At 47.6% G+C, this 12,678-nt stretch overlaps 1 protein-coding gene across 5 annotated transcripts in view; it reads right to left on the reverse strand.

Annotated features, from left to right (window-relative positions):
• Positions 1 to 12,678, reverse strand: part of DIP2A (disco interacting protein 2 homolog A) — a 117,303-nt gene that overhangs the window by 22,665 nt on the left and 81,960 nt on the right. For all 5 annotated transcript variants that reach the window (XM_042956162.1, XM_042956161.1, XM_042956164.1 and 2 more), the window contains 6 exons: positions 12,391 to 12,530; positions 10,374 to 10,510; positions 9,890 to 9,970; positions 9,346 to 9,473; positions 7,306 to 7,420; positions 37 to 238 (listed from right to left, as the gene is read on the reverse strand). In XM_042956162.1, coding sequence (XP_042812096.1) covers positions 37 to 238; positions 7,306 to 7,420; positions 9,346 to 9,473; positions 9,890 to 9,970; positions 10,374 to 10,510; positions 12,391 to 12,530 — 803 coding nt within the window. The remainder of the gene's footprint in view (positions 1 to 36; positions 239 to 7,305; positions 7,421 to 9,345; positions 9,474 to 9,889; positions 9,971 to 10,373; positions 10,511 to 12,390; positions 12,531 to 12,678) is intronic.

Genomic DNA, 12,678 nt, shown 5'->3' on the forward strand with positions numbered 1-12,678 from the left:
AGACTGATCAGACAAGTATTGTCATGCACAACTAACCTGGTTGTTTCTGGCGAGGTTTGGGGAGGTTGGTGACACAGGTGTGAGGGCACATTAGTACATTACACGGGTGCAGCATCCCCTCCAGAAACCGCTGCTTGGTTTCAGAAATATGAATCCCTCCAAGGGGAGCCTTGGGCAAGGTGTTGGCAGGAACCAGGGCCAGACAGTACACGCCCACCTGGTGGATGCTGTCGATGGCCTGGAAGGCGATAGTAACACGAGTTAGGAGACGCTGTGTTTGAGACCTGGCACACACACTGACACGCTGACCCATTCAACACTGGCGAGAAGCCGGAAGGCTTGTGAGATGGGTGAGAACATGCAAATCCAAAGGTCAAAGAGGCAGTGACCTCTGAGACATTCTGTTCAACGAGAAGACACGGAAAGACGGAAAGACGGAAAGACGTGTGTACATTTCCTACAGTGTAACACACATATACATACACATATACATAAATATGGAACTGCTTATGTTAAAGAAAGGAAAGTTAGAGAAGCTGTGGGGGGGCAGAAGCAGACTTCTCTGAATATCCCTGGCATTCAGATCTGACTTTGGAGCCATGTATATATTTTACTTACAAAAACCTTGAAATTTTAAAAAGCATTCCCCAGTGACTGAAAGTAAGATAAAACAAATGAACTTAGCCGCACTGGAATCAGATTGGTGGCAAAGGCCCACAGAGAGAGTGTATTTATTTAAACATGGTAATTTGATTAGTATCCCCCCCCCCCCCGCCTGTGAGATACGTCCTGTGGGCAAAAAGAATTGCAAATGGTAAGCTGCTCTTGGAGATCTCACGTTTTAGAGGTAGTGTGGAGACTAGGATTTTGAGACTGCAGTGCATAGTGTGGCCTGAGGCACGTAAGTGACTGCTGGGAGCTGTGGATGTCTGCAGTCTTTCAGTGTGGCAGAGAGGAGATCCATGGCTTATGTAAAAACCTTGTGGTACGGAATCTGGCTTGGAACTTGCAGCATGAATTCATGATGGAGGCATCATTTCCCACTCTGTCCACTGAAAAAAGCCCAAAAACAGTGACTGAGCAGCAACGTCAAGTGCCCCGATGGTGGTACCCAATTCCATTTGCCCTAGGAAGTAGCAGGGTCCCTAGAGTCCCCACTGTGACACGTCGAGGACACAAAACACACTGCCTTCCCCCAGCCTCTGAGCTTCCTCGTCTCTGCTCTGGCCTCAGAGAATCCCAGGGGAATGTCAGAAGGATTCAAGAGCCAACCTGAGGGGCTCCCACTGGCCACTGAAAAATAAAAAAAACTATAATGGATTGAAACGCATACAGTATGTTTAAATCCACTAGTTCTTAACGAAAGGTAAACAAAACTCAGTGGTCACTTTTAGAGGATTCTAAGAAAGCATCTCACTACTCTGAAATCACTCCTTGATCTTGTTTTCCTATACAGCCCACCACCAGGCCCCCAGGTGACCGAGGAGGACATGCACTCTCCAAAGAAGAAACTTCTAAGGCTGCTTGGGTAATGATGAGAAAGTAGCACCACTGTGAAGTCCTAGCAGATCAGTGACTACAGGAGCGCTAAACATCACATGCCACCTTCTATGAAGAATTTTTGCCAGAAAACTGAACCTGAGTCTGATCAATCCTCTGGATCTAACCACAATGTGCAGGACTACAGGGGACAGATGACTGTATTAAATAACACCACAGAGGGACAATTGCCAGAATTCAGGCTAAACAAACATACTGGACAAAGAACTTGGTTTTGTCCATAAACTAATCACAAGAAAAATATGATAGAGAAAGAATCCATAGATTAAAAAAGACTTAAAGACCTGTCCCCACCAAGTATAACTTTTCACCTCATTTTGATCCTGAGTCTAACAAACAAGTTAAAACATTAAATAATCAGGGAAGTCTGAATCGTGACTAGATATTTAATGACAACAAGAGATTACTGTTATGATAAAACACAGCAGGTATAGAGGGAACGTACCTCCCTAAGAAAGGCCATATTTGACAAGCCCACAGCCAACCTCATTTCAATGGGGAAAAGCTGGAAGGTTTCCCTTTATGGTCAGGAACAAGACAGGGATGCCCACTCTCACCACTTCTATTCAACATGTATGGGAAGTCTTAGCTACAGCGATCAGGAAAGAAAAAGAAATAAAAGACATCCAAATAGTAAAACTGTAACTATTTACAGACGGCATGGTCTTATATATAGAAAACCCTTAAGACTCCACCAAAAACTATTAGAACTGATAAACACATTCAGTAAAGTCGCAGGGAACATCTGTTGTGTCTCTATACACCAATGAACTATCAGAAGGAGAAATTAAGAAACCAATTCCATTTACAATTGCACCAAAAATAATAAAATACCTAAGAATAAATTTAAATGAGGAGGTGAAAAACCTATACACTGAAAAACTGACATAGATTAAAGAAACTGAAGACATAAAAAATAGACAGATACTCCATGCTCATGGATCAGAGGAATCAGTATCGTTAAAATGTCCACTCTTACCCAAAGCAATCCACAGATTCAGTGCAATCCCTATGAAGATTCCAACAGCATTTTTCACAGAACTAGAAGAAAGCCTAAAATCTGTATGGAACCAAAAAAGACCCCAAATACCCAAAGCAATCCTGAGGAAGAACAAAGCTGGAAACATCACCCTTTGTGATTCTGAACTATATTACCAAGCTACAGTAGCCAAAATAGTATGGAACTAGCATCAAAACAGACATACAGGGCACCTGGGTGGCTCAGTCGTTTAAGTGTCTGACTCTTGATTTAGCTCAGGTCGTGATCTCATGGTTCATGAGTCTGAGCCTGGCACTGAGCTCTGCACTGATGGCGTGGAGCCTACTTGGGATTCTGTCTACCCTCTCTACCTCCTCTCTGCCCCTCCCCTGCTGTGTACGTGCACTCTCTCTCTCTCAAAATAAGTAAACTTAAAAACAAAAGACATACAGATTGATGGAATTAGAATAGAGAACCCAGAAATAAACCCATGCATACACAATTAATTTATGACACAGGAGGCAAAAATATACAATGGGGAAGGGATGGTCTTCAATAAACGGTTCTGGGGAAACCGGGCAGTCACATGAGAAATAATGAAACTGGACCCTTTTCTCACACCACCCACAAAAATAAAATCAAAACTGGTTAAAGAGTTGAACGCAAGACCTGAAACCATGAAACCCCGAGAAGAAAACACAGGTGATGAGCTCCTTGACATCAGTCTTGGCGATGATTTTATGGATATGATGCCAGAAGCAAGAGCAACATAAGTAAGTGGGATCGTTTCAAAGGAAAAAGTTTCTGCTCAGCGAAGGAAACCATCAACAGAGTGAAAAGACAACCTACTGAATCAGAGAAAATATTTGCAAACCATATATCTGATAAGAGGTTAAGTTCCAAAATGTATCAAAGATTCCTACAACTCAATAGCACAAACAAACAATCCAGTTAAAAAATTGGCAAAGGATCTAAATAGGCATTTTTCCAAAGAAGACATACATATGCTCAACAGGTACATGAAAAGGTGCTCAGCATCATTAGTCATCAGGAAAATGCAGATTAAAAAAAATGAGATATCACCTCATTCCTGTTAGAATGGCTACCATCAAAAAGACAAGAAATAACAAGTGTTGGTGAGGATGTGCAGAAAAGGGAACCTTCATGCACTGTTCAGTGGAAATGTAAATTAGTTCAGCCACTATGGAAAACAGTATGGAAATTCTTCAAAAAATTAAAAGTAGATCTAGCATATGATCCAGCAAGTGCACTACTGGGTATTTACCCAAAGAAAACAAAAACTCTAATTCAAAAAGATAAATGCACTCCTATGTTTACTGCAGCAGAATTTACAAAAGCTAAGATATGGGAGCAACCCAAGTGTCCATGGACTGATGAATGGATAAAGAAGCTGTGGTGTGTGCGTGTACACACACACACACACACACACACACACACACACACACACACACACCGGAATACTACTCAGCCACAAAAAAAAGAGATCTTGCCATTTGTGACAACATGGACGGACCCCGAGGGTATAACACTAAGCAAATTAAGTCAGAGAAAGACAAATACCACATGACCTCACTTACATGTGAAATCTTAGAGCTCACAGATACAGAGAACTGACTGGTGGTAGCCAGGGCTGGGGTGGGGGCTGGAGGAAATGGGTGAAGGGTCAGAAGGTACAAACTTCCAGTTATAAAATGAACAAGTCCTGGGGAGGTCACGCACAGCATAGTGACTACAGTTAAAGACGTGGTATTGCACATTTGAAAGCTGCTAAGAGAGCAGATCTTAAAAGTTCTCATCACAAGAGGGGCACCTGGGTGGCTCAGTCAGTTGAGCATCCGACTTGGGCTCAGGTCCAAATCGGGCTCTGTGCTGACAGCTCAGAGCCTGGAGCCTGCTTCAGATTCAGTCTCCCTCGCTCTTTGCCCCTCCCCCTCTCATGCTCTGACTCTCTCTCTCTCTCTCTCTCTCTCAGAAATGAAAAAATCATTTAAAAAAAGTTCTCATCACAAGAAAAAAGTTTGTAATTATGTATGGTGATAAATGTCAACTAGACTTACTGTGGTGATCACAATATATATAAATATGATATTATGTTGTATACCTGGAATTAATATTATGTCAATTATATCTCAATTTAAAAATAAATAAAAGATATGGCACCTGGGTGGCTCAGTCAGTTAAGCATCTGACTTGGGCTCAGGTCATGATCTCACAGTCCATAAGTTCAAGCCCCGCACCGGGCTCTGTGCTGACAGCTCAGAGCCTGGAACCTGCTTCAGATTCTGTTTCCCTCTCTCTCTTCCTCTCCCCTGATCATGCTGTCTTTCTCTCTCAAACATAAATAAACAAATAAATACAATTATTAATTTTTAGAGATGTGATAGTGATATTTCTTGTTTAAAGAAATAACAAAATCTTTTTTTTTATTAATTTTTTTTAAACGTTTATTTATTTTTGAGACAGAGAGAGAGACAGAGCATGAACGGGGGAGGGTCAGAGAGAGGGAGACACAGAATCTGAAACAGGCTCCAGGCTCTGAGCTGTCAGCACAGAGCCCGACGCGGGGCTCAAACTCACGGACCGGGAGATCATGACCTGAGCCGAAGTTGGCCGCTTAACCGACTGAGCCACCCAGGCGCCCCAAGAAATAATGAAATCTTTACAGATAAAATGTGATGTCTGGCATTTGCTTCAAAACACTCCCAAGAGAGGGGCTCCTGGGTGGCTCAGGCCGTTAAGCATCCGACTTCAGCTCAGGTCATGATCTCATGGTTTGTGAGTTCAAGCCCTGTGTCGGGCTCTGTGCTGACAGCTTGGAACCTGGAGCTTGCTTCAGATTCTCTGTCTCCCTCTCTCTCAAAAATAAATAAATATTTAAAAAAAAATTTTTTTTTTTTAATTTTTTTTTTTCAACGTTTTTTTATTTATTTTTGGGACAGAGAGAGACAGAGCATGAATGGGGGAGGGGCAGAGAGAGAGGGAGACACAGAATCAGAAACAGGCTCCAGGCTCCGAGCCATCAGCCCAGAGCCTGACGCGGGGCTCGAACTCACGGACCGCGAGATCGTGACCTGGCTGAAGTCGGACGCTTAACCGACTGCGCCACCCAGGTGCCCCTAAAAAAAATTTTTTTAATAAATAATAGAAAAAAAAAACCACTCCTGGGGGTGCCTGGGTGGCTCAGTTGGTTAAACGTCTGACTTCGGCTCAAGTCATGGTCTCCTAGTTTGTGAGTTCGAGCCCTGCGTTGGGCTCTGTGCTGATAGCTCAGAACCTGAAGCCTGCTTTGAATTCTGTGTCTCCCTCTTTCTCTGCCCCGCCTCCTCTCGCACTCTCTCTCTCTTTCAAAAGTGGATAAACATTAAAAAACAACAATAACAAAAAAGAACAACAACAAAAAAACCCCACTCCTGAGGGAGAAGAGGAAGAGGCCTGGTGGGGCCTGGATTGGTAACTGTTGAACAGAGTGATAGGAACATGGGGATTATTACATTCTTCTTTTTGTTTGTTGTACTAAAAATATTCCATAATAGGGGCACCTGGGTGGCTCTGTTGGTTAAGCATGTACACTGTTACCCATAGCAGTTTTTATTCTTAACAGTAAAAAATTAGCAACCCAAACGTACATCAAGACGGAAATAGGTAAGCAAAGAAACACAACTCAGCAATCAAAAGGAATTAACCACTGATCCACACAACACAAGGAGTCTCAAAAACATGCTGAGGCAAAGAAGCCAGATAGAAGAGCAAACACTGTGTGATTCCCTAACACAGAACGTCTGTACAGGAAGGAAGACGTCCTATGCTGCTCCCCTGTACTGACACAAAGCCTGTTCTCTGGGCCGGCCAGCAGCATGGGGGCGAGGGACACTGGAGTGATGCAAATACTCTGTATCTTAGATATGGTCGTGTAGTGTTACTTGGGTGCATACTTTTGCCAAAACTCATCAACCTGCCCACTTAAAAATGGGCTCATTATACCTGTAAGTTCCATCCAATCAAGTCGACTGAAAACCTCTCACTGAATGGTACCTTTAAAGCTGGTGTGCTTTACCGGACGTAAATTTTACGCCCTCACCCCCAAAGAGAATATGTCGAACCCCAGTTCAGTATGTGAGAAATGAGTGCCGTGCAGGGAAAGATGGTGCCAGTGAGTGGGCAGAGGGACAGACTGGGACAAGCAAGTGTAACAACATGTCAATCACTGCAGAACCTAAAGACTGCAGATCAGGAATTTTCTGTACAATTCTTTCAACTTCGCTGTATGTTTGGCATTTTCATAAAATGTTCGGGAGAGCACTGGTGTGGACGAGCACAAGCTCTCATTTCTCACCAGCCCCCAGGGCGATGGCCTGCTGTGAATCCAAGTAAGAGTCTCTCTTTAAATCATCCTGACAGATTTATGGGACTGCTGTTTTGGGACATACTAACCCTTGAATAGCATTACGGTTTCAAAATGCTGTTCTCTCATCCTCACAAAGCCCATGTTTATTTAGTGCCCACTGTATGCAGGCAGTGCGGGGTGGAGGGTCCTGGAAGCCACGACTCTCAGTGGGTCAACCCTGTGACCAGGTGGGGGGCAACCACACATCGGCCTGCTTAGCACGGCTACAAAAGGTGCTCCAAACACTGAGGTAGAGACCAGGGCAGGCAGGCAGGCAGGGCGCCGAAGGGAACAGCTGTACACTTGGACTCATCGCACTCCGAAAAACAGGCCAGAAAAGCAGCGAGCCGCCTGGGCCCACCTGCAGCACGCGACTCATCCACTGGAAGCTGTCCTCCTCGGAGGCATCAGGCCGCTGCTCAGCCACAAGCACGATCCGGTCATCGTGCAGCACCGTCACGGAGAACACGGCAATCCTGGGGGAAGACGAGGACAAAAATGACCACCCAGCAAAGGGCACTGAGCAGGACACAGACACTCGCTCTCACTTGGACGATGTGAAAGTGCTAGTGTTCACAAGCCAATCTAGCAACCGGCCGCTTGCTGCGAATCTAAAGAGCAACCAGTCCCTAATCTCCTACAGTGTGGCTGAAATAAGTTCCAATTCACTAAAACAAAAAGGACTTCGGGGGAAAGCAAAACAACCAGGCACATATCTTAAAAGACAATTTTCCTTAATTATAATACATGTGGTACATTTCCGTGTGCAGAAATCTTTGTCCACAAGTATTATGAGTTCTATGGGGTGCCTGAGTGGCTCAGTCGGTTAAGTGTCCAACTCTTGGTCTCAGCTGGGGTCATGATCTCATGGTAATGGGTTCAAGCCCCGCATCGGGCTCTGTACTGACAGCGTGGAGCCTGCTTGGGATTCTCTCTTTCTGCCCCTCCCCCTTGCTCTCTCTCAAAATAAATAAATAAATTCTAAAAATTTCTTTTAATAACTTAAGCATCTTTAAAGATAAATAATAACTTAAAAGCCTGCTTCTCAGACGCTGCCCTCCCTCCACGCATGTGCCCCCTCCCCTGGGGTCTGCTTTCTGGACGCCAGCCCTTCTCTCACTCCATCTCTCTTAATTTTTCTTTTCAACTTTCTTTTTCCTTACTTCCGGAGAAGTTCCTTAATCTGACTTTCCAACTTATCACTTCCTTCTCTAGCTGTTATCTATCCTACTGTTTATTCCATTTATCATGTTTGTGTTTAAGAACAAAGAACTCCTTTCACGTGCTAGCATTCTTGGGACATTGTTCCTATAGGGCACACTCTATCGGCTGTGGCTCATTCTGAGGTGGTTACGGTGGTGGGGACAGGAAGGTACCCTGTCCAATGGCAGATGCAATCACCCAGACCTCCATTAATCACTTGAGATGGCATGGCTTTCTCAGGATTGGCCTTTGCCTCCAGGTACCACCAGGTTCCGGTGGCCTCCCTAATCTAGTCCAGAAACAGGTGTGGGCCGCCCTGACCTTATGCCTATGGATACCCACACCAACAGTGTCCCATTTTTGCTGTGAGGGCAGGTCACGATGTCCTGGCGTCCCATGCTCTAGGCACCCATACAGGCTTGCCCTGCCAGTTTCTCCAGGGTGGTCATCCCCCACCCCTGCAGTCCTGACCCAAGAGAAGGGCCAGCAGTGCCCACCATTTGGCAGAATTCCTTAAGGATTTCTTTAAGGGATATTCAAAGGCAGGGTCTAGCCAGGCTCAGGGGTACCTTAGTGTGAGTAACAAGAGCCCCCCCTTGAGAAGAAAATTGAAACAGCTCCGTCAGTTGAATGGGCCCAACTAGGAGACCAGGCTGCTCCTCCAGGGCAAAGAGCTCAGGAAGTGAACAGAGTCAGACGGGGTTTTCCTCTCCTCACCCCAGCTGCCCTGGGTCTAGGCCAGAGGTCCATTTATTGGCTCAACAGAAATGAGAATCTTTAAAGGGCTTGCCTAACACACTAGAAAAGCTGAACTGATTCTTATCCCAGGAGCAAGGTAGGGCCTCTGTGTGTCTCGCTGAACCTTAGCAGAAGAGACACTCGGCCGTCGGTGATTTCAGAGCACCTGGTACTTGGTTGTTTCGGTTTGCACGTCTGGGTTCTAGGATGCTGACCCGAGTGCTCCATGGGCCTCATCCTCTGAAAGAGCTGCGTGAGCACTGTGAGAGGTGAGGACAGAACAGGCTCCTGGCTGCAAAGGTCATCCTCTTTCCGTGAAGTTTTCCTGATGGGCCGGAAGTTTTAGGTTTTGTGTATTCAAATCACTGGGCTTTCCTTCTACTGAAGACAGACTTCTCAACTCAAACTGTAAGTAGAGAAGGGATCTAGAGCCACAGCACAGGGACCCGCAGCGCATCACCTGCCTCTGTAGACAAACTTCATGGGCTCCACAGCCAGCGCAGTGGCCACGATGTCATCCGCGTTGTGTCTACGAACTCCAACCACCATTAGCCCATCCAGCTTGCCCACGACAAAAACCAGGTTATCCTGGAAGCAAGGACGCTGGTCAGGACTCAGGATACGCAGGCAAGCCCTGGGGGGCCAGGCAGCTGATGGCTGCTCCAAGCAGCCAAAAGCACATGGAAACCAAGGAACAGACGGGTCCACGTGGCCCAGGGGTGGCTATGGGGCGGAAGGGTCATGCAGCCTGGTGGGCTGGGCTGGGGGCCAGGGGACATCTGGAGGGGAGTCGGCGGTGGAAAGGTGAAGCCGTACAGGACTCCTACTGCTACTGGGCCTACGGGCATTAGGAACACCCTGAGCTGACAGTCCTGTCGTGTTTGCTGTCCTGTGCACTATGGGATGTGGAGAGTAGTCATGGCCCCTAGATACCCAATAGATGCGGGCAGCGTCCCTTCCACTGAGGTGTGGAGGCCCAGGTCCTGGCAGCAGAACATACTCACAGGCCCGATGAAGCCCAGCAGCCCTGTCCTGGTGAAAGGCCTGTCAGACACGGGGGCTCCTCCTGCTGTGACCGGGACAGTCTGCATAGAGCAGAGAGGGGACAGTCAGGCTGTGGTCCATGGATAATCAACCAGCTGGCCAGTAAGACCCAGCAGGCAAGGAGGAGAGCTCAGCACACACTCTGCCTGCTGGCAGATGAGGCTGTCGCCCAAGGTTCCCTGGGCGGGGGAAGGAGTCCCTGCCAGCAGATGAGACCCTCCTGGGGCTCCCACACCCAGCATGGCCTGTGTCCCTCCTGCTACCCCCTTATTTCCACGTGTCCAGTGCCTGGCCCAGAGGAGTGGGCACTCATTGGACTCATCCCAACAAGTCAACACTTCCAACATGCAAAGTGCTGGCTTCCGGGAGCTGATCTTGCCCAGTGTGCTGCATCAGTGCTTATGGAACTTAACTCCAACATAAAGGTCACAAAAAGGCACAAACCTCAAAGACGCTCTTTGTGATTCCAAGTAGTCCATAGTACGCTGTGCCAGTTGCGCTGGAATTGACACATATTTCTCCAACCTCATCAGTTTTACAGAGATAAGGGGTACCTTCTACCTTCACAACACACACATCAGCTAAAAAGAGAAAAAGCCCTCAAAATCATAAGCATGGAAATACACTTAAATGGGTCATTCACAGAGATCTACTTGCTGCTACGTTTGCAGTTATGGAAACAAAACATTATATACGCAGTGTGTTCTTAGGATGAGTTCTAGGACATGTAGAATCCACGCTCTATGCAGGCGCAAATCTACATTTTATACGTAGTGTGTAACCACAACACAATGCATCCTGCACGTATAAGCCCAGGCTGACAGGATTCCATGCCCCCTCATGTGGCCCTCCTGAACCCACGGGACAGGCCGGCTGACCCCGTAGTTCCCTTGTCACTAAGCAGTTCCCCAGCAGACAATCCTGCCTGCTGCCGGCTCTGGGCATTGGGGACCTTGCCTGTCAGGTCACTGCAGCCCCAGGCCGGCCAGCCCTGCAAGAGCAGGCCCACAAACAGCTTCCAACAGAAGAGTGACGTGCGTGCCAGAACACACAGGTGTCTGTTAAAACAAACTCGGTCACTCAGTGATGAATTAAGCAGCCTGTGGGGGCCTGCGCACTGCCCTCCCTTGGACTCTAATACATGCTCCTGTCCAAAGACTCAGGCGATCAGGAAGACAAAGAAGGGGCACTCATTCAGCGACTTTTGTTTATTCACAAATAAAGTGGAGGCTGGTGCTCCTGTGCAGGTCACTGTGAGCCCGCAGCTCACAGCCAGATACTCTCACAATAAGGCACGAAAGGCCGCAAATCCACTTCATGCGGGGCTAACACAGTGCAAGGTTAAGTATCTGCTTAGCAAGGTGCCATCAGCCCTCACCAGGCCAATCGGCTCCGCAACTCTCCCAGTGAACACATGCTGACCTGGGGAGCACTGCACACACACACCCAGAGGAGCACTATACACACACACACACACACACACACACACACACACACATGCATATAGGGGAGCACTATACACACACACCACACACCTAGGGGAGCACTGCATGCGCACACACATGCACACACCCGGGGGACCACTGCATACACGCATGCACCGAGAAGAGCACTATGCACACACACTCCTAGGGGAACCCTGTGCACACACATGCACACTCCTCAGGGAGCACTGTGCGTGCACACACACACACACACACACACACACACTCCTAGGGGAGCACTGTGTGCACACATGCCTAAGGAGGGTGGTCAAGATAGTTACCCATGAATCTCAGAAAGGCCTGCATGGTGAGGAGACAGCAGAGCAGCTGTGAGGTCATCGCAGTGAGGGGTAACCTCAGAGCAGCATGAACAGAGCATCCCCTATTCACAACTGTCACTGGGGACTCCTGGGCCAGGCTCAGTGCTCAGTTTCCCTCTGCGACACTTAGGTCGCTCCATCACCCTCTCCTGTGGCATTGCCGTGGGGCCAGCATTCAGGCGCACGGGGCCTAATGGGCAGGAGGGCTCACGTAGGCCTTTCTAGAAGCCACAGGAATTTCCTGGAAGCTTCAGGGTCATGCTCCTAATGTAACACATACTCCTTGCTGGTATAACCCAATTATCAGGCTGTTTACAGACGTGCAGTGAGGTTAAGTGCCTCAACGTGTGTGACACACGAAGCCTGTACCTGGCCTGCAGGGACTGCTCCGTTTCCCAGACACCGGACAAGCACAAGTCAGGTTCAGAGGCCACAAGCACACCCTCACATTTTCGCTCAACCTTAAATTTATCACAAGGGCAGGCAAAAACTGAAAAGATGTATTACAAATTAAAACACCAATTTATACAGAAAAACATTGTTAATAAGCCTTTTACTTGTGTGCTTGCAGAGCACTCCTTCAAAGCCTGGAGCACTTTGGACTCTCCTTCTGTCAACCGCTCGCAGGACAAGACACACTCCGGCTGCATCCCTCACCTCCAGGCAGCACCTGACCCACGTCCTGAACAGTAAGAACTGACAACTTCTCTTCAGTATCAACTCTGATCACGCCAAAACTGAGACCGCTCATCGACAGGACAGCTTTTCGTGGAGGAGGTCCTCCCAGGTCTGGTGGCCTAGAAAATGAAACCAGACCAGCTGACAAGGGGACAGAGCCCATGGGGGAAGGGACCCACGGCCCACCTAGCCTGCAGGACGATGCTGCACCAAAGCCCCTCTCGGCACCACACCCTGTGAGGACAACAGGCCACACGACTGGCCACA

Source organism: Panthera leo, chromosome C2 (genome assembly GCF_018350215.1).
Source record: "Panthera leo isolate Ple1 chromosome C2, P.leo_Ple1_pat1.1, whole genome shotgun sequence".
In the NCBI taxonomy this organism is placed as follows: Eukaryota; Metazoa; Chordata; class Mammalia; order Carnivora; family Felidae; genus Panthera; species Panthera leo.